Source organism: Camelus ferus, chromosome 35 (genome assembly GCF_009834535.1).
Source record: "Camelus ferus isolate YT-003-E chromosome 35, BCGSAC_Cfer_1.0, whole genome shotgun sequence".
Classification (NCBI taxonomy): Eukaryota; Metazoa; Chordata; class Mammalia; order Artiodactyla; family Camelidae; genus Camelus; species Camelus ferus.
This window is the reverse complement of record NC_045730.1, coordinates 23,781,192-23,803,740: the sequence shown is the minus strand read 5'-3', so window position 1 is coordinate 23,803,740 and position 22,549 is coordinate 23,781,192. Positions and strand designations below refer to the sequence as shown.

The 22,549-nt window shown below is 40.0% G+C and overlaps 1 protein-coding gene across 3 annotated transcripts in view; it reads left to right on the top strand.

Moving 5' to 3' along the window:
• MPP7 (membrane palmitoylated protein 7) overlaps nt 1–21,974 on the top strand; it is a 163,007-nt gene extending 141,033 nt beyond the window's left edge. For 2 of the 3 annotated variants that reach the window (XM_006176676.3, XM_032474026.1), the window contains 5 exons: nt 5,772–5,852; nt 14,842–14,935; nt 15,988–16,096; nt 17,258–17,401; nt 19,021–21,974. In XM_006176676.3, coding sequence (XP_006176738.3) covers nt 5,772–5,852; nt 14,842–14,935; nt 15,988–16,096; nt 17,258–17,401; nt 19,021–19,200 — 608 coding nt within the window. In that variant the 3' untranslated portion in view covers nt 19,201–21,974. The remainder of the gene's footprint in view (nt 1–5,771; nt 5,853–14,841; nt 14,936–15,987; nt 16,097–17,257; nt 17,402–19,020) is intronic. The other variant, XM_032474025.1, reaches the window with a different exon arrangement.
• The last annotated feature ends 575 nt before the right edge of the window (nt 21,975–22,549 follow it).

Below are 22,549 nucleotides of genomic sequence, written 5' to 3'. Positions count from 1 at the left end.
CTGTGATTATAAACATGTGCCATTTAGACGGTCTTCCTGCTTCTCTTCAGCTTTAACAGGCACAACTGAAAACAAACCAGCGTAGCCTATTTGTATACATCCGTATAAATGTATTTCACCAGTTGTGATGAAAATTCACGTACTGGAGACGAAATGAATCTGTCCCATGCCAGAGGCGGGTGAACCAACCTGACTCGTGTGCGCCCCTAAACTGACTGGTGGAAATAGGTCTCGTATTCTAAATACAAACCAGCCAACTGAAAAGGTGAACGTAGGCCTCCCCACAGAAGGGGACAGGAGTGTGGATGTCAGTTGGGACCTTGAGGTCAAGATCCAAAGAGGAAAAACTCTAGAACTTGGTCTGCGTGGAGGGCAGAGTTGATCCAAGGGCCTGGCAGGGAAAATGCTGTTTACTGGCCGGCCGCACAGTTTCGTAGTGAGCACGATTGAAAGTATATCGCTAGTTTAACCTTTTTGGAACAGTGTCCTACCTTTGAAGATGATGACTTCAGAGAACCTAATCTAGGGGAAGTTTTTAGATAAAATCGTTTGCCACCACGCATTCTTGGCATAGCGCGCGAGTGTGCGGTGAAGCCAGCTCGCGAGTAAGGGGGCGTGACGGTGGACACTGCAAACAGTCCAAACTGAAGGGTGACACATTAGAGACAGCATACTTTTCCCCACTAATTCAAACATACCTAGTTTTTCCCTCCAGAGTTAAAATAAAGTACTGTGGTTTTTTGGCAGGGGTAGAAGAAGAAAGGAAAAAGAGAAAAAAAAAAGAAAAAAAGGCTAGACTTTCGCTCAGCAAATTAGCTCACACCCTGGGAAGCACTCCAGAGCTGAGACCCGCCGAAGGAACCGTAAATTCACATTCTCCTTTCAGGCCTCAGTGGAGAGGGGGCATCGCAGACCGCGGCCCACTCTTTAGAGTTTTGGTGTCGTGTTTTGTTTGCTGCGGTTCAGAGCTTCTGTAACTGAGTTTGCATCATGTGTGCAGAAAGGGTAAGTTTTAGCTCTTACTCAACATGTTGCTTGTCCCATCGGGGTAGACAAAACACACGAGCCCTGCGCAGGGCCTGGCACTTCACAGACCGCCAGTGAAAGCTGATCGCTGCCCCCTCCTCGTCTCACAGTCTCCAGTTTTACCTCCATGTGATTCCACCTGCAAGAAGACCCCAGCCCTGGCCTCTGAGTTTAGGAGATGGACTTCCTCTCCTCAAACTCACTGTTCCACAGCCAAATTCATCACCTTCCCCTCTGCTTCTCTTTATCTTAAGATCAGGAGAGCCAAGTTCAAATGTGAGCTCTGCCAGTTTCTCTCAGTGACTTTGAGCACTTCACCTAACCATCAGACCCAGGCATTCTGGCTGCAGGTGCTTTTCACTGGAACTCCCACTCCTTTGGTTCATTCGGCAAATAGTTTTACCTCCATAACGGCATGATGACTGAGTCTAATTTAAATTGACAGCTAGGAAAACAGATGATGACCAAGCCAATGACATCTGTGTTCACAGAGCTCAAGTCTGTTAGAGGATAAAGACAAGTAAACGGACAATGATGACAGAGTATGACTGGTCCTTTGCGGTGGGAGGACAGGGAACATGTGAGCTCGGTCCCCAACCCAAATGTAAAATGTCAGGAGAGAATCTCTACGGCGTATCCAGGATGAATTCCGAACAACAAGCGTGAATTTGCAGGCGAGGAAAGGGCGGGAGTGTTTCTGCAAAAGCAAGCGGCGTGTGGTGAGGACCCGCCCGCACAAAAAAGAACCTGCCACATCCCAGGAAGCGGGGGTCCCGTGTAGCCAGAGTGTGCGGTGCCTGGTGGGAGCAGGAAGGATGGAGAGGAGAGAGGAGGGATGCAGAGCTCACAGCACGCCCTCTGGGCAGACCTGGCAGAGGGTCATGTTTGATTCTGTTCTCAGTGGAGGAAGAACAAGAGGTGCCAGTGACCCCAACCCGTGACCCCAACCCGCTCGGTAGAGACGGGAGGGAGCAGTCGCTGGAGGAGAGCATAGGGCTATGGCAAGTGTTCTTGAGTGTTTTTGGTTTTCCTGCTGTTTTGAGGTAGGAGACAACGTTCATTTTAAGTAATGGTGGGAAGGAGCTAAGAAAGCGAGAGAGGTTAAGATTCAGGAAGCGAAACCTCTAAGAGGACGTGGGAGCACCTGCCTGGAGAGAGGATGGGGTGGTGCCGATGGGCCCCGAAGCGTTCCTGGAAGGGACTCTGCAGAACTGCCTGTGTGGCACTTTGTTCTCTGAAGTCGCCGAGGTCTTCTGCTGAGCCTGCGGTGGCGGCGGTGGCCCCGAGCCGTCAGTTCACGCAGCGGTAACATTGAGGGCAACACGCGACCCAGCTGTTTACTTAGGGTTTTTGAGTATCAGGAGGGAGAGGTCCAGGATGCTCTGATAACGTGAAAATGAGAAACAGGGTCAGGAGAGATGCTCTTGAGGAAGAGTTCCTCAAGCTGAGCCCTGAAGGAGGTGTCGGAATTACCTGGGGCTTCGGGTGAAGGGGAGCTTGAGGCAGGAGGAAAGTTGGGATCAGATGCCACAGAGCTTTCTAAGCCACGTCACGATTTGAGTCCTGTTCAAAAGAGCCACTAGAAACTACGTTTCCAAGAGCGTTAGGCAAGGGAGCACAGGTCAGAGCAGCTCTGAGAAGCCCACGCTGGCGGCTGAGCAGGCGGGGAGGCTGACCCAGCAGAGGAGGCACAAAAGGTCATCTCTTGAACTCATGGGCAGCTGTGGTGAGGCGCAGATCTGAGGATGCTTCCGAGGGAAAAGGGACAGCCTCCGGCAACTGTCTCATTACATGGATGTGCGAGAGTAGCGGAAACTCCAGGTGTGAGGAGAGAGGAGTTGGAGGACCGAGATGACCATCTGGACATCCGGGGAATGCAACTGGTAAGGAAAACGGAGTAACAGCTGGGGGCACGGCGGTGTGTGCTGCTGCTCCGGGCTTGGGTGGCTTTTCCGCAGTCCCGCGTGGATGTGGGGAAGAGCCATGAGCCCCATCTTAGGGAAGTTTCCTCCACAAGTGTGATCAAAGGCCAGCGTGCAAGAGCCTTCAGGGAGAGATTATGGCCCATGGATGTGAAGACACGAAGGACTGTCAGATTGAAAGGGAAGGAGAAAAAACACAGGAGGTCCTCTGGATAATAGGCATGGGAGAGGTGCCTGCGTGAGAGATCGGAAAGGATCAGAGATTGAAATCACACTGGAAAGTCTGAGTTTAATACTTTAGTAACAAAATAGCTCCCAGTGAGGGCAGAGGCAGGGTTTGCCTAAGTGGCTGAAGTGAAGGTAGCAGGGAAGGTTGCCAGTGCTCAGGCATCAGGGAAGTAAGAGGGTGGGTACATTCTGAAGGGTATCCCCAGGGGTGTTGAAGCCACCCAAGATGGTGGCAGGATTGGGGTGCAGAGAGTGGCGAGCGGTGGTCCCATGCGGGGCGGGACTGACCACTGGGGAGCACTGTGGACATCTGCAAAGGCACTTTTTTTCTTTCTTTTTTGTTAATGTCGAATGGCTGAGGCCCCCAGGGACATAGACTTGACATTTCTACAGAACAAAAATCTGACCCGCATCCCACGTGACGTCCAAATGTGCTGGACGCTCAGGGACTGAAGAGATGACTCAGCTGCCCCGTCCCACAGAGATGCTTATGCTGTATCTGCACATACATCGCAGCTCCTTTGTAAAATTTATATTTTCTCTACTTTGATAGTCTTGACATGTTGCGTCCCTGTTTCCCTATTAAGGCTGGTTTTTTTCTTTCTTTTTTCCCCTCTTCCCCTATCACATGCCAGTAGGACGCCTCTGTGGTTTCTCTCTAGTTGCTGGTCTCTGTTCTGATGTCTGCCTGTGCCTCTGGGCTGTTGTCTTCCTGTGCTTTCTTGTACAGAACGGTTCCAGATCTTACGACTTCAGAGTCCAAACTTATTTATTACAAGTAGGTGCAGACATCTGACTTCATTTTCTTCAGTCACACCCAAGTATTTACATACTGATAAATGCCCACTGTTTTATTATAAATTACTTTTTCTTTTATCTTTTCTGTATCACAATCAGGGTATTATATGAATTTGGAGGGAGAAGTTGATATGCCCTCATGAGTTACATTAGCTGGGAATGCCATTTCAGGATCCAACTGGGGTAATACAGAGTATTTTAAAAAGAGAGAGTTGAGAAGTGCTGTCTCAGGGAATTGGTGCGTGATAGCAGTGTGTGGGAAGGTGGACGGCGGTTGTGAATGACCAGCTGGGGGACAGGTCTGGTTACACAGGGCAGCACAGTCCCCAACTCGGGCATCTTCATCTTCCCTCAGACTGTGCCCTCTGCCCGGGATGCCCACCCAACTCTGTTCTGTCCACCTGTATGTTCTTTATTGTCCGGAATAAAACCTCAGTCTTCTCAAAGCTTGGGAGAGTGAGCACGCAAAGGAACGAACACGTGACCACCTGGACGCTGTGCTGGTTACTAGCCATAAAGCGAGCATAATTCCTTTTAGAATTAGAATGAAGTACACCCAAGGCTCAAAGCCTTTAACTTGTCTGGTGTCTTGTCCTTTCAGGAATACCACAACAAATGTCACAGCCCAGGTGGCTTGTGAACAACAGAAGTCAATTTCTAACGGTTCTGGAGGCTGGAAATGGGGGTCACGGTGCCAGCAGGGTGGGGTGGGGTGAGGCCTGTCCTCTCTCTTCATGTCTGCACGTGGCCAGAGAGCTCTGTGAAATCTTATGTCAGAGCACAGATCATACTGATGGTGGCTCCACCCTTGTGGCCTGAGACTCTCCCAAAGGCCCCAGCTGCCCACAGCATGACATTGGGGCACCAGGGTTCAACCTGTGAATTTGGGGGGACACAGACACTCTGACCACAGCATCCAGCATCACCTGGTGAGGGAGGAACAAAGATGGGGGTCTGACAGCCTAGCCCTGCAGCTTGTGTTCTGCTCAGCACGTGACCCGCCGTCACTAAGTAGACCCCGATGGCAGGGCTGTGAGAAGCCAGCCGTCTGGGGCTTCCAACTTCTGATTTTGGGCACATACTTGAAACCACTCTTTGTTCTCTGGCCCATCTCTAACTTTGACTCTCCCAACCCAGTTACTTTCTTTGAAGGCAGACTTCACTTACCATCTTTTATTCTCCAAGCGTTTACTGTACGCCTTGCTCATTAGAGGCACTTAGTGTGGACACGTTGGCGGATGTAAACACGTGTGGTCTTTGCAAGTTTTCTAATGCTTAAGGACCAACTGAGAACACGCTGTGTTGGAGAGGATCTTGATGGTGGAAATACACAGATGGTTCTACAAATTTAAAACGCATAATTAGGTCTGCATGTAAAATAAAGTCAAGTTTAAAGATTTTCTTTTATTGAGATCTAGAAACGTCTGAAATTGAAAAGATTCCTATCCAGACTGTGCAGTTCACTCTTTTTCAGGCTCACCTTGTTTTAAGCTCTTCTGGGTGCCATTACTTGTTACTTGTTAATGTGCCCAGATGCTCTTGAGTGTTTCACTTAAAACACACAGGTGTCTAGTCTTTTGAATGGAAAAGTGGGGATTTAAATTTAAAAAGCAAAGAAGCAATCAAAGAACGCCTGGCTTTCTCTTCTGTACAACTTAACCAGAGATAGTCTCTTTACTTGGGACGCAAGTGAAGTTGGACACATGCTTTCATGGCTTACTTATGGATTCATGTCAATTACAGCAGCATATGTACGGTGTTCGTTTAGGAATGAATTTCTGTTATTCTGTTTTTCAGGTCCTGTAGGGGTGGGTTTGAATGAGCTGAAACGGAAGCTGCTGATCAGTGACACACAGCACTATGGAGTGACGGTGCCCCGTAAGTCCCGTGCTGTTTGATGCTCCTGCGGTGACATTAATGACTGCCCAGCACTTGACAGTGTGCGTGGTGCCAAGCCCCGCTGTGCGCGGTCGCCACCCAGACCTCACAGCAGCCCTCAGCAGTATGGAGGGACGCTGTCCACGTGTTACACAGGAGGACACTGAGGCACCAGAATTAAGGGATTTGCCCCAGATTACACAGACCACTGGCGGGGTGTTTGCAGATGACACCTTCCCTAGTCTTAATTTTTACAGTGAGTTTTGATACGTGTATGACATCAAATCATGACATACAGCTTTTCTTCTCAACAGAAGTCTATTCTGTTTCTTAAATTTCCAGAGTTTTCCACGAGCTTTAAGATTTGAAGGACCAAACACAGAGAGTGGAAGGAAGCTTATACAAACGTTTCTTAATTACTCTTTATGCTGTAGTAATCAGCAGAGAGTAAAACGGCCCTTCTGTGGCCACAGAACCCCAGTGTGGCAGGCGTCTTCTCAGGATACAGAGTTAGACCTATTTTTATGAAAGTGGTTTTCATAGGCATTCTTACGTGTGAAATGCGACACAGGGAGCAGTTAGATATCCAGAGTAATTGCCACTTGGCTACTTCATTTGTTGATGTTCGAGAGCCATCTAAAAGACTACATTGAAATGTTGGCTTTTTAAGTGGTTTTAGTAATGTTTAAAAAAAAAAAAAGCTCACTTGTATATTGCCCTTAGCAATGTTCTCTAGTTTTGGACGAGTTCAACTTTACTTTAAAATTACAGTTTTCTGTACCTCGTTACTCCTTGTTACTACATTTTTCCAAATTATTATTTGTAATCATTTTCAGCCATAAGTTATAGGGCTGCTGGCTTTCACCAACAGATGAAAGTAAAGGAAAATGTTTTTTTTTTTTCACCTTAATTACTCACTTCTCTTACAAAAGCTGTATCGCAATATATAAGTAATTAGAAAATTTTTACAAAACAGTTGCTAAGCTCACAGGTGAGCAATTACAGAAGAAACCAAGAGGGTGGAAAACAGCTTAAAAGGAACAAAACAAATGTATTAATTTCCTTCTGTGTCTTCATCTCCTTTATTTGTCCTAATTAATTTTGTCCTTCCAGCAACACGAGGAGATGGGCAGCTTCTCCGTTTCACAGAGGACGGGGGTAGAAAGCACACTTTAATTTACTCAGAGGGTCCAACAGGCGTAGTCACACCTGGATTTGGAACCAGGTTTTATACCCCTTTTCCTCTTCTTCCTCCTCCATGGTGCTATGCAGTCCTTTCCAACCACAGATTCTCTTTACTGTAGCCCAATTAGTAGTAAGAACTGATTGCTTTTGAAGAAGGTAGGTATTAATAAGGCTGTCCATCAACGTAACCATCCATGCTAATTTCCTTATTACTCGGGATTTAGGGCAAGGCCCTTTGGACTCAGTTTATCCTACTGTTAAAATAACATTGGCACCTAAAGTTGCTATAAAAATTAACAACATCCAAAAATGTTCTTGGGCTGAGACGCTCCAAAGAAATCCCTAGAGGAGTAACTTTCCTTTTTAAACAGGTGCTAACGTCTAAAGATCCTAAAGATTCAGACTGGCCTGACAATAAGAATCTCTTGAGGTGCAATGAATTCTCCTTTCGGAGATTGGCCAGAATGCCTGAAACCTGCATTTATAGCAAATATCCCTGATGATTCGCTTTATGAGACATGTATGGGAAATACAGCCACAGCATTGACTCAGGATGATTTAATTAATTAAAGATGACGGTATTTTAAGAGCAATTTTGGAATTTTAGATTGTTGTGCTTTGTAAAATACTTCAGGTAGAGTCGCGATTATTGGAGAAAAATGATCGCTTAGATTATACCACCAGTAAGTACTCTGTTTGACGTTTAACTCTGTAATTCTCCACTCCAAAACATGTGCCAGAGATCCACCAGAATGGGTAAATGGAAAAAGATGTGGAGCAGTGGAATTCTCACACCTTGCTGGTGGAAATGCAAATTCATTCCGCCACTTTGGAAAACGAAGTGGCAGTGTCTGCTCCGGCTGAGCAAACACCCTGCAACCCAGCAGTCCCACTCCTAGGTCACACCCGGCCGAAACATGCACTTGGACGTTCATAGAAACATTCAGAAGAGCTCAGAGCTGGAAACTTCCCAAGTGCCCGTCAGCAGTAGATTGGATAAGCAAATGATGGTCCATTGACACAGTGGGATGTTGTCATGCAGTGAGAACCTGCTACTACCTGCGACAGTAAAAAGGAGCCCCCCCCCCCCACATTATGTTGCAGGAAAGAAGCAGACACGCAAAAAAGAATGCGTTTGACTCTATCGTTTTGTAAATGCAATCGAGGCAGCGCTACTGCGTGCTGTTAGCGATCTTGAAGAGGTGGGTTTGAGGGGTGATTCTGATTGCTGGCAATTTTCTGCTTCTTTAGAGTGCTGGTTACACACAGGTGTCTGCTGTGTGAAAATTCATGAAGCTCACATGTGACCTTATCTGTAATATCCTACTTGAGGTTTTAAAGCATTAAAAAGAAATGCTTGGTGGTTTAGTTAATTGTTGATTTGGTAAATTTCCTGGTTTTGCTATGGTCTGTGGTTATGGAAGATGCTACTGGAGGAAACTGAGTGACAGCTACATGGGGCCTTTCTGTGTTCTTACTGCAACTTACTGCGAATCTATTTCAATTTTAAAAATTATTTAAAGGGAAGCTAAATTAGGTCAATGCGATTATTCAGGGCTCAAATGGATGAACAAACAATCTGATCTTTTAAAATGATCCATGTGGCCATATTAAACATTCCACGTTGCTTTTGCTTTTAAAGAAAGTGGCCAAAGCCCCTGTTTTCTGCTGAAAAATGCTTCTCTGGGAAATTTCGTCCCTGGTGGGCAGTGTCAGTGTTGTTTTAAGGCCTTACTTCATCGTCAGCAAATCTGTATGACTGTTAACATGAGTCTTTCAAAAGGCTCCTTCAGTAAGTTAGAGTGGTTTACAAAGTGTGTTACAGTAGATATCAAATCCTTAACGGATTCCACGGTCTTTCTAGTTTGGAATCTGGGCGTGCGCTCAGCCAGGCACACCTGTCCGTCACGTTCCGCGGTTTCTCACGAAGGCATACATTACAGTTCTGTGTTTTCATAGGTTTCAAAGTACTCACGCTGGAACACTCCTTTGTAGACAGGCTATCTCTGTTGAGATTTCTGAATATATAGCTAGCAAACTAGGGGACCAGTTAACATTTTTTTTTCCTTCTTATCTCACCGTGATGGTTACTCTGGGATGTTGGCGGGAGCACGGGAAGACGGCGGAGTTCATCTTACACCTGTTGGATGTTTGTCTTAAATGGAAAATAGGGCACTTAAACAGTGACGTATGGCAGGGGAGTGGCCTGCGTCGTGGTTCGTATGTCCATCTTCCCTTCTAATTCCTTCTCATAAGAGTTTTCTGATCGCTTATCTGGCTTCCTGTTAATGAGTTTATGAGATTTCTTACACTGTCTCATTACAGTGAGACAGTAAAATTCTTCATGAATAAAATTACATCAGACCTGGATAGTTCGGGTTGATCATGGTAAGTGATTTGCCCGTAGACCTGTCACTTTCTAAGTGTGGTTAGCAGTGTCATGAACGTCTTGTTCACTTGATGTGGTTCTAATAATATTTTTAACCCTCCCAAGGGCACTCCTTAAAATTGCGCAGTAATCCTTAAATTGTGTGTGTGCTCTAGGTTTTCAGTGTACTGCCATTAAAATTGGATAACTTTATTCAGCCTTTTCTCAGTTCATGAGCAACAAATTAATGCATATACAATTCTCAGTTTTGATTTTCAATAGTACATTTTAATTAAGCCTACTATTTGCTAAAGGAATACCAGCAAACCACAATAACAGAATTAAGTAATAAATGAATATGAACCCTACACTCCAAAGCCAGGCATCACACTAATTTTATTATCTTTCAAATTCTTGGATACATATTATGTTATATACACTTAATAAAGTCTATTTTGCTGCTGTGAAAGTCATACTTAGCTTTCATGATAGAATTAAATGTATCAGTTTTTCATGCTGTTTATATGCAAAGCAGTGGCGTTCCAGAAAGAGCGGCACCACCTCCTGATACCAGCAGAAGCATGAAAAACGTTCAGGAGATCTGAGTGTTATAGTAAAACATGCTTGCTAACTAAATAGAAAGGAATTTAAATTTTAAATGTAATTTAAATTAATTGGGTTTTATAAACCTATTATTTTTTTGTATTCAGTTACTTTTTCCCCACATTTTTCCTCTTATAACATTGAGATATAATTTAAATTAATACACTGCACATGTTTTAAATGTACACTTAGATCACCTATATATACATACGTGAAATCATCACCACAGTTAATATAGTGAACATTTTCATCTCAGAAAATTTTCCTGTGCGCTTTGTAATCCATCCTCCATCCCTGTCCCCGGGCAACCACTGATCTGCATTGCATTCTGTCACTGTAAGATTAGTTTGAAGCATCTAGCATTTTATATGAGTAGAATTATACAGTGTGTTTCCCCCTTTTTTTTTTCTTTTTTGCTTGGCTCATTTCATTCACCATGGTGAGTTTGGGATGCATTTATGTTGTTTCAGAGATTAGTAATTCATCCCTTTTAATTGTCAAGTAGTGCATTGTATAGAAATGCCACAATTTGTATATCCAATTACCCGCTGATGGATACTTGGGGGCTTCCCCCATTTTTGGCTATTACAAATAAACCTACTATGAGGATTGTATTCAAGTCTTTTAATGGACCTTTTTTTTTTTCCTTCTCTTGGGTAAATAAGTGGAAGCAGAACAGCTAGGTCATATGGTTAAGTGTATGTTTAATTTTTAAAGAAACTACCACTGTTTTCCAAAGTGGTTAAACCCTTTTACTACCAACTAACAGTGTATATAAGATCCAGCCGCTCCACATCCTTGCCAACACTTGGTATAGTCGGTCTTTTAGATTTTTATCAGTGTAACGTGTGTAGTAGTATCTCATTGTACTTTGATTTGCATTTAACTCATGACTAATGATGTTGAGCATAATTTCTTGGACTTGGACATTTACATATCTTCTTTGGTGAAGCATCTATTCAGATCTTTTGCCCATTAAAAAAAAATACATCATTATTGAGTTTTGAGAGTTCTTTATATATTCTGGCTATGTGTCCTTTACTGGATAAATGTGTTCTTTACTGGATAAATGTGTTACAAATATTTTCTTCCAGTCTGTATGGCTTACCTTTTCAGTTCTTAATGGTGTCATTGAAAAAGCAAAAGTTTTAAATTTTGACAAAGTCTAATTTTATCAATTTTTTTTCTTTTATGTTTTATGCTGTTTGTGTTCTATCTAAAAATTCTTTGCTATCTCAAGGTCACAAAGACATCCTCCTGTTTTTTCCTAGAAGTTTTATAGTTTGGGGTTTTACGTTTGGGCCTTGATCCATTTCAAGTTAATTTGTTGTGTTACTATTTAGCAGACTTTCCATGCTGGTGACCTCAGGAGGAAACTGTTCAGTCTTTTACCATTATGTATGATGCTGATGCATTGATACCCTTTATTTGTTTGAGGGCATTCCCTGTGATTCCTAGTTTGCTGAGACTTTATTGTGAATGGGTGTTGAATTTTTTTCTAATGCTTTCTCCACGTATATTGAAATGACCATGTGTTAGTCTACATTCTGTTAATACGGTGAAGTCCACTGATTTTCAGATGTTAAGCCAATCAATCTTTCTTATGATCTGGTATCTAAAAAAATATATGTGTTGGTGAACTTGACTTGCTGGTATTATTGTTAAGGACTTTGCACCTAAATTTATGATGGATATTTGTCTGTAATCTTCTTCTTTCCTGATGTGTTACATTTTGCTATTAAAATTGTACTAATATCATAAAATTAATTAAACCATGATCCCTCCTCCTAGTTGCAGAAAATGTTTATGTAAGATTAGTGTTATTTCATCCTTGAATGGTTGATAGACTTCACCAGCCATCTGGGCCTGGAGTTTTCTTTTGGGGAAGGTTTTAAAAAATAAATTTGACTTATTTAATAGATGCAGGGCTATTCAGATTTTTCTGTCTCCTCTTGTTTCCATTTTGATTCATTCTGTTTTTCAAGAAATCTGTCCATTTGTCTAAATTGTCAGATATGTTGGCATTAGATAGTGCATCATATTCTCATCCTTTTTTATCCATAGGATCTGTGCTAGTAACTCCTATTTCATTCTTTATATTGGTGATTTTCTTTTTTCATTGATCACTGTAACTAGATTTTTAAATGTTGTTTTCTTTATTGCCTATCATTTTTTTTTTCCAATTTTGTTAACTTCTATTCTTTACTATTTTCTCCTACTTCTCTGGCTTTATTTTGGTCTTCTCTTTCTAGCAATTTTCAAGATGAACCTTCAGTCATTGATTTTAGATCTTCTTTTTTAATATAAAGATTTACAGCTGTAAATTTCCCACTGAGCACTATATTACCCCATAGGTTTGATAGGTTGCATTGTCATTAACTTCACAGGACTTTCTCACTTCCTTTGTTATTTCATCTTTGAACCATCAATTATCCAGAAGTGTGTTATCTAACTTTCAGGCATTTGAGGCTTTTCCTGGATATCTTACTATTATTAGTTTTAATTATTTTGTGATTAAGGAGTATACTCTTAAGGATTTAGGTTCTTATAATTGTCCATTTCTCCATTTACCTCAGATAAATTTTGCTTTATGTATTTTGAAGCTTTGTTATTATGTATGTACAAACTTGTAATTGTTAAACATTCCCCTTTTATCATTATTAAATTTTCCTCTTTATCTTTTATACTTTTTCTTGGGATCTCTTTTATCTGGTATTAAAGTAACCACTTCAGCCTTCTCGTGCATACTGTTTATATGATATATCATCTTTATTTACTTTCAACTTATCTGTGTCTTGTAGACAGTATGTACTAGGGTCTTGCTTTCTTACCCATTCTATTGATCTCTGCCTTTCAATTGGAATATATAAACCATTAACATTTACTGAGTTAATGAAATGACTGAATTTAAGCTACAATTTTATTATTTGTTTTCTGTTTATCCCTCTGTTTTCTTTTCCTTCCTTGTCTACTTTTTTGGGGGAGGGAGTATTATTTGAATGTTCTTTAGGGTTCCATTTTAATTTACCTATTGGTTCTCTGCTTATATCTCTCTTCATTGTTTCCTGAGTGCTCTAGGGGTTACAGTATGCATATATCTGACTATTCACAGTCTCCTTGGAGTTAACTGTGGGCTATTTCCCATAAAATACAGAAATCTTGCAATCATGTAAGTCCCTTCACCTCCACTTCTCTTTGTGTAGTTGTCAAATGTATTATATCTGCATACATTGAAAACTCCACCAGATAATACTACGTTTACCTTAAATCAATCTTAGATATTCTAAGGAACTTAAGAAGAAAAAACTAGATCTCTATACTTAACTATTTATTCTGTTGTTCTTGCCTTCCTAACATTTCCTCTGAGCCTGAAAAACTTCCTTGAATATTTCTTTTCGAACAGATACGCTGGTGAATTCTGTTAGTTTCTCTTCATCTGAGGAAGTCTTTATTTTGCTTTTATTCCTGAAGGATATTTTGACTGAAGCACTTTTCTTTTAAGTACTCTAAAGATATTATTTCTTTGATTTCATGTTTGGATGGTATTTGGTAAAAAGTTTGTAGTTACTGGTCTGGTCATTATTCCCTTGTCTATATTGTTTGGGGTTTTCTTCCTAGATGCTGTCAGGAGTTTTTATTTATCTTTGGGTTTTAGTTGTTTGGTTATGATGTGCCCAGGCGTTATTTTCTTTGCATTTTTCCTATTTGGGATGTATTGAGCTTCTGAAATTTGTACAATGTATGTCTTTAACCAAATTTTAGCATTAAATACATAAAAATACATGTTTTCAGCTTCAGTCTTTTTCAGTCCCTCTCGCATCCCCATTACACATCTGTTAGATGTTTCGCTATTTTTATACAGGTCCCTAGGGCTTCATTTATATGTTTTCAATCTTTTTTGTCTTTGTTGCCCAGATTTTATGATTCCTACTGACCTGTCTTCAAGTTCACTGGCACTTTTCCCTGTCATTTCCATTCTGCTGCTGGGCTCATTCAGTGGTTTGTTTTTATTAAACATTGTGTATTTCAGTTCTAAAGTTGCCATTTTGTTCTTCTTTATAGTTGCTGTTTCTCTGCTAAGAATTCATATTTTCATTCTTTTCAGATGTGTTTTCCTTTACCTTACGAAGTGCAGTTATAACAGTGGCTTGCAAGTCTCATTTTAGTTGTAACCAGCAGGAGAGACAGACATGCAGTCAGGTTTTCACTTGCCATGTCAGCACTGCAGTTCCTTGGGGGGGTTGTTTCTGTTTTTAAAGTTAATCCTGTATTTTCTGCTCCTTTATAATTCAGTAGCAAATAATTAGGCAAACTTACTGAGAGTTTAGAAGTTCTTTTGTACTTCAAGAAGATGTTTATAATAGCACGTAACTTTGCCTTCGGTTAGTAAAACAAGACTGATGGCTCACACTATGTGCCGTGTGTGGAATATAGTAAAATAATTTGAGTTTACCTTGCAACCTAGTGAGCAGTAGACTTGTTTCAATGAATAAAGAATAAATAATGATAATCAGAATATTATTTGCAAAAGAAAGGAGTTTTTCCTTAAGGGTCGAAATGCCCTTTTTATTTAATTAACACGTTAAAGCCCCCTCAAAGTAATTAAGAACACAGATGTAAGGCAATTAATTTTGAATCCATCTTCAATCAGTATAACTTTAATATCAGTGGAAAAGCTGAATTAATGACATTCCTGTATTTCATTAGCTAATTTGCTTTTTTATAAGTTTTAAAGTCTTGTTTAAGAAAAGTCCTTTCATCAAATACATAATTCCTTTTTAGTATTTTCCTTAAAATGCAGACTTCTCTGAACTCTTTTTAATTAAATCACAGATACCACCAGACCAAGAAGAAGCCAGGAGAGTGATGGTGTTGAATATATTTTCATTTCCAAGCATCTGTTTGAGACCGATGTACAAAATAACAAGTATGTGGGGTTTTTTGGGGGTTTTTTTAGAATTTTTGTGGGACTGTTTAAGCATGTGCCAATATATCCATTTGTAGACAACTGAGGGTCCCCTTCCATTTGAAATATATTTTCATTTTTATGAGAATATTTGAAACTGATAAAGAGAATTCAGTTGGTGGTTATTACCAGTCTTTGCCTGTAATGTTTTAATCACCTAGAGTTGTTGCATTTCTGTTAAATGTGGAGTGATTATTTTGAAGAATGAGGGAAGGTTGCATATTACTGTGACCCCTTTCCACCCCACTAGTTCAATCTTAACATACAACTTGGACAGAACTTTATGTTAAAAACTAACAACTGTGTAATAGGTCCCTCATTCCAGTCTTTTCCATACACCTCTTTCTCTCTCATTGGCTCTTCAAAAAATAACTGAAGTAATGTTAGTCATCTTGTTTGTACCATATCCTCCAGCTAACTCTAAGGCTCCTACCTCCAGGTTTTTCCATTTGCTTAAGGATGAATATTTTGTGGTATCAGGGAGCAGTGGGTGTTTTAATACAGGAGTGTGGGATTTTATTGAAACATCAAAATGCTTTTTTCTTTTTTTTTTTTTTTTTTTTTTTTTGCATTTGGCACAGTGGTTGTGTTTTTATAGCATGTAGCCAGCTGCCCTGGTTCCATTAGCCACCAACCAGCTCCTCCTCTAGTTCTGAGGCTGAGCTCGGTTATTTTTTTGTGTGCGGTGAAATTTCAGTAGTTTCTGTTGTTTGGCTTATTCACTGTTTTATTGCGCTGCATTAGTTCTGAAAAAGAGGTGATGGAAAACATTAGAGCGCTGCTGGGCTAAGGTGCTTTTTTCTGCTTACGCGTAATACAAGCCAGTGTCACTGATTTGAAAATGTAAAGTACTAGATTTTTTTCAGAAATTGACATTCTGGAGTGCTTGGACCTATTTATTTTATTGAAAACAGTTTAAGAATTACGTGTTCAGAAAAACATCTTTTATATGTATATGAATCATGTCTTGCCATATATGCATAAAATTCACGAATGATTCTAATTTTCTGCAGGTTTATTGAATACGGTGAATATAAAAACAACTACTACGGTACGAGTATAGACTCCGTTCGGTCGGTCCTAGCTAAGAACAAAGTTTGTTTGTTGGACGTTCAGCCTCATGTAAGTGAACACTGAACCATTCAACACCCTTCCGGCCCGTGTAATCTACCACATTTGAGCATTTCAATATGGGGTAAATCTGAAATCTACTCACTTTTGGCTTAGAGGCAGCTTTCCTAAGGTGACAAAGCATTTAAATATAATTCGAGGAGTCTGCTGGGTCGGGAGAGGGGGAGGCCCACGTTATTATTAGAAACGAGGAGTTGGGGAAGCCTCCAGATCTGTGTTTGTAACTCACATTTATACTTAGTGTTTGCCAAGTATAATGACTCTTAGATATTTCTTCCATTTTGTATTTTTTGAATACATTATGTATATAATGTATTCTTACATATTATTATAAGTGTTTATAGTTTTTGACCATGGAGATTTTGGTTCTCAGCCAGCTTTCATTGATTTTGGTTCTCTAAGTACCCTAGAAGTGTAACTCCCCCACCACGAAGAGCCACGGGCATCACTCAGGAATGGTCCGCGTGTGACCATTATAGCGGCTGTCAGGTAGAGCTTGCCTGGCACCCTGGGAACTCATGAACACTGTGGACCGAGTGCCAGGGGATGAAGCCATTCAGTTCCCTGTCCCACTGCATACCCTCCAGCAGAAATCCAACCCACAGCATTTTCCTCGTTACCCGGGGGGAATATTGACCAGCTTCCTGAAAAGCCCTCTGAAGGGCAGAATGAAAGGGAAGGGAGAGCTCAGCCTGAGATCAGGAAGAGGCTTAAATGGAATGGTTGGAAGACTTTCATGTAAATATAGTTAGTTAACTCATAGCATCTTTTTGGGTATTAGATCTAGAAACCAGTTTCTTGGCATTTTTAAATGTTTCTGTTCAGTACTAATTAGGACATATTTCAAAGCATTTTTAAAGACAGGTTATAGTCTCCATCTTTTCAGAGGCTTACTTCATTTCACACGTCGATACCTGCCGTGGGTCGGGTGCCCCCGAGGAAACACCACTGTCACTAGGTTTGGGTGACATGGCGATCAGTGTGTTAACTGTCAACAACTGATTGAGTTAACAATATACTGAAAGACGTACTGACCTTCAGTAGAAAATAATTTTAAGGAATTTTCTCCTTAGAAAGAAACTTCAATTTCACTGTTAAACTCGCTGCTGATGTTATGAAGAAATATAAGAAAACTTGTTTTCTTCCTTGCAGACAGTGAAGCATTTAAGGACACTAGAATTTAAGCCCTATGTGATATTTATAAAGCCTCCATCAATAGAGCGTTTGAGGGAGACAAGAAAAAATGCAAAGATTATTTCAAGCAGAGATGACCAGGGTGCTGCAAAGCCCTTTACAGTAAGTACGACAATGCTTTACTGAAGACACGTCAGCAGAACTTGAAATCCTGCATGCAGTAGTGACGACCTCAGGAAGACTGTTAGGGTCTACTAGATGATGCATTGTGGGAGGCTATAATAAATACAGTCTGTTATAGAGGAGGCTCTGATCCAAACACCCATGCAAGGCAGCATGGTATTTAGGTACATGTATTTTGAGTGACTGCTTTTTGTGCTTCTGGGAATGGACCCTCATATTATGTTGACCCAAAACTATTTTGTATGCTATCATGCATACTTAGGAAATTTTTATAGGCACATATAGAAAGTTAGACTGCTTAGTTTTTAACTAGCCTTATTTTTATTTTTAAAAGAAAAAATACCAAAATAAGTTACTATTACTCATTAATAGCCTAGATGAAAATTTTAATAATTTGCCTTTTTGTATCTTTGTATCGACATATTTAGCATAGGAAAAGAAAGAGCCTCATTTTGGGTATAGCACAAGTAGACACATATTATTCAATAATAAATAATATTGCACTTCCTTTGAGTGTTATTAGAAATGGCCACCATGGTGTGTTAATGGTGTGTGTTAATAGTGTAAAACTGTGATGTGTTAGACTAAAATGATTTCTGGCAAGGCCTTTCATTTTTTGTTTTGTTTTGTTTTGAACCTTAAAATAATGTATTCTACTTTAGGATCAAAAATAAAAAGCAAAGAAATTTAATGTCGAGTTTTTTCTCCCCACCCTATCTTAGTTAACTCATCTTTAACATTAGCTGTATTAATTTGTCAACTATTAATTGTGCTTACCAAGTACAGATTATGTTTTTGACTCCCAGTATTTGATTAGTATCTTTTTTCTAAAGTAGTGACAATATACAACCAATCTGAGTAGGTACCATTATATAATGTTAATTACTCAGGGCCCTTGATTAACACTAAAATGAAAATTTCTGTTGTGAAAATCTGTGACATTGAAATGTGGACTCTGAAATGACTCCAGGGTGTTGCAGTTACTGTGCTATTTATTGTAGCAGTATACCATTTAAAGGCTTCTCAGCGAAGATGATACAAGATAGCATAGCCATAAGATTTAGCTCATTTATAGTTATGGATACAGTTGGCATAGTCTTGTTATTATAATCAACTGAAATTCTTCCTGGTTTCAAAATGTGAGTACGACGGGTCCCTGACCCACTTCTACTGAGACACAGAAGGACACGGTATGAGTGTCCTTTTATAAACGTGTCTGGAACAGTAGTTCACGTTACACGTTCCTCTCATGGACAGCACAGTCAAGAGCATCAGGGTAAACAGCCGCCTCCCACAGCTGCTTTAATACTGCAGTATCCCTACAATGATAACGTGGTGACTAATTATCCTGACATTCAGGTGGAGGCGGAGTTTTGACTCTGGTCAGAGCAGTTTGGTTACAAGCAAATCAGAGAGACACTGTTAGACATTGTGGCTTCTGAAGAACTTACAGTTTAAGGGGATAATTTTCTTTCATGGCTGAGGTGAAATAGTGAACACAGGACAGCCTTAGGTAAAGCAGTTATGCAGTGTTTGCACTGATGTGAAGTGATGAAACTGCCTGGTTAACCAGTTTTTTTAAAAAACTTCTTTTGTAGGAAGAAGACTTCCAAGAAATGATTAAATCTGCACAGATAATGGAAAGTCAATATGGTCATCTTTTTGACAAAATTATAGTAAATGATGATCTCACTGTGGCATTCAATGAGCTAAAAACAACTTTCGACAAATTAGAGACAGACACCCATTGGGTCCCAGTGAGCTGGTTACATTCATAACTAAGGGAGATTTCCATCATCTTTTTTGTAGAGTGCATGATTAACTCAGTTACCATTTTGGTGTTGGGGTTTTTTAAAAACTGTATCACTGTTATAGATGTGCAATCTTCGTTAAAATTGAATGTTGGTTTTATTTGTGTCTTTTTACAATCTTATTTCAAACACAGTGTTTGAGTATAAGATCCAAAATCAAAATTGGCACAGTACTGTATTCTGAGCAAAACTTTGAACTTTCTGGATGTCTTTAACATATATCTCCAAGATGAGGTTGAACTTTTTAGAGAGACAGAGCTTGAGGATGTAGGTGGGTGTTCAGTGTTTCGGTTGGTCTCAGACGTGGTCCCCTGCCATTGAGATTGCATGTTAGCTGTTGAAGGTATTAACTTAGCAGCCTTGACCAGCTCCAGACAAGACAGCTTTGTTGTCTTTGGGTGGCTCACCATAGATTCACCTGGGCTGGCAGCAACGCGCAGTCCTCTTAACAATTCTAAAAGGACATTTTTCTTATGTAGATACAGTATATTCACAGTGTGTGCATTTAAGAATCTTTATACTGAGAATTTGCCTTAGTGAATGGTCTTTGTGTCACAGTTTAAGAAGATCTTTTGAGTGCGTATCAGTAACTCAACAGATATTTTATAAGGGAAGATAGACTTTTAAAAATTACTACATATATAACTAAAAACCTCAAGAATTACTACATATGTAACTAAAAACCTTTCCTTATGGCATTAATCTTAGTAATATGTTGGAGCAAGTCATGATTATAAAGGACAGTTTTATTTGTAAGTCCTCAGACAATTCTGGAGTCACCAGAAATTCTGGAGCCAGGCATCTGGCTTTGGATTTTCCCCATAAATGGTAAGAACAGTTCCTAGTCTAAAAGTAGGTTTTTCATGCTACTGATACAGTTAAAGGAAATGTGCTCATTTTTCAAGTATGTGCAACTGATCACCATATATTTAAATTGCATTACACGATGTGTTTTAGGAAACTTTTCATGTACTGGTAACTTCTTTGTCATTAAACTATTTCTTAACACGGGCTTGATACCATACTAATCTTGCCATTTTCAAAGAAGTTTAAGACTGTGATCTTTAGATGGGATCTCATTTTTGATACTAGTGATCTTCAGCAGGTGAATTATATGGCTCAAAATACGAGAACTTTCCATAAGTTGTATCAGAGAACATGTCCTCCCACTCTTGTATGCAGTAAGACCCTGCCAGTCAAAAGTCATTGCGTGTATGACTTTCAAACAGAAAAGAAATTATTTTTTGTTGATTGTAAAGAGAGTTTAGATGTCATGTTTAAAGAAAAATAGTATGTAGTGAAATTTTATATATTTATGAAACATTTGAAAGCCATATTTTTTTAATTCCCAAATGGAGCTATTCATAAAGTAAATTGTATGTAAAGATGTCATAATTTAAAATAGTAGTTTTATAAGTCATGGTCAACATTCCATGTAAATACTTGACCTTTATTCGTACATGGAGTCACAAATGTGTTATTTGTGCCCTGCACACTGGGTAGCATGATTCAGTGGGTTTCCTTCAGGCACATCAAATTTCACCTCAGAAACAGACAGAAGTTACTGCAATGGCCTTGGTACACACTCAGAGCTAAACAGATAACCTGACAATGTTACTTAACTTAGAACTTGCTATTTGGACTATGTTCTTAAATAGCAAGCAGTTTAGTTTAAAAAGGGGTTGGAGGGGTTGCCAAATCTGAAACTGATGCCAGACTTTAAAGTTGTGTGGCTGGCCTAAGAAAATACAAGACTCTCTTACTGAGATGGTTTGATTAGAATATTCTCTTTGAACACTGATTTCCGATCAATCAAGGCTTCCTATAAAGAGTCATAGGAAATGAATTAGGATTTAGGCAGTCCAGATTCTCTGTTCTGAACTAATACATGGTGGGGTTTTTTTTGGTTGGTTCTTCGTCTTTTTCATTTGCAGATAATTACCTCAGTTCTTTACTGTGGAGTTTAGAGAGATACTGTAACGTGGTGGAAACAGAGTCCTTTTTGGTGGTGGTGATGGAGGTGTTAATACAAATATAATTGTCCAACCTTTCTCCCTTTTTACACTAGAGCTGAACAGTATTTTTTAAAATAATGAAAAGAAAAGGGGCACTTCAGCAAGCTGAGAAATCTTTTATCAGATGATAGACATACATGGTCTTGCAAGTGACATTTACATGGCCACCTTCATTCTTAGAAAGAGACTCAGTTAAAATTGACTAATACAGGGCCAACTCCAAGGGCTTGTTAGTAAGTGTAGCAAAGGGCCCTTGACTCTGCACCTGCAGCCCCCCGCCCCCTCTCTAGCAAGGAGGGACTAGTTCTGCAGGCAGCCTGCTCCCAAGACAATGTCAGCCACTATTTGAGAGAATAGTAACATTTATTTTTTTAAGTCCATATATTTAAAATCTAAGATCAAGAAAATAATTCTATATTCCCATTGTTAACAAATCAGAAGCTGTTTTTTTAAAGAAGAGTGAAATTGAAATATAATTTTTTACCATTGTTTCACTTACCAGTATAGATATCACTGATACCTTTAAGGCTGATGTTCTGGTATTATGTTACGATTGAATGTATCTAAATTGTAATAATTTAAAATTGACAAATATGTAAAACAAAGCTATGTTGTTAAGTTTCCTGATGATACAGATTTTTATTATTTATTTTCTTTCTGACTAGTAAGAGTTTATAAATAAATGTAATGGAAAACCCTTGATCTTAATAAACTATCTTCAAATTATGTATGTATGTTTGGTATCAACTACACTGTTTCCCATGGGAGAGCAAATTCTGTTTTTTACTGATACTGAGTGATTTTTTTTTCTTCCAATGACTTATTTGAACTCACCATATCTAAAATTAAAATTTCATATTTATTTCAGACATTCACTGGTTTCCTCAAGGTTGTTGGAGAGATGGAACTCACTAGCCTTGCTCCTTCCCACATAGGACAGCCATTTCACAATTCTGGAGAAGAGTAGGAGGGTTGATCCAGCCCGTCCACGGTGGGAACGCCCCTCCCCCACTCTCGTTAGGCAAGGCTTTATTTTTTCATTTGTACACATGAGGACACACCGCCAGCTGCTGATTCAGACGAGATAATGAGCACTGGCCTTGCTTCAGTGGTTGAGCTTACTAGCCCCACCTTTGCTTCCACCAAGAGACTAGGATGTAGCAGTTCGGAGCATGAGAGCTGGAGCCTGAATTCTCAAGTTCAGATTCTGGCTTTGCCCATGACTAGCTTTACAACCTTGAGAAAATCAGTAATCTCCCTGGTCACTCACTTTCTCATCAGAAACATGGAGATGGTAAAAG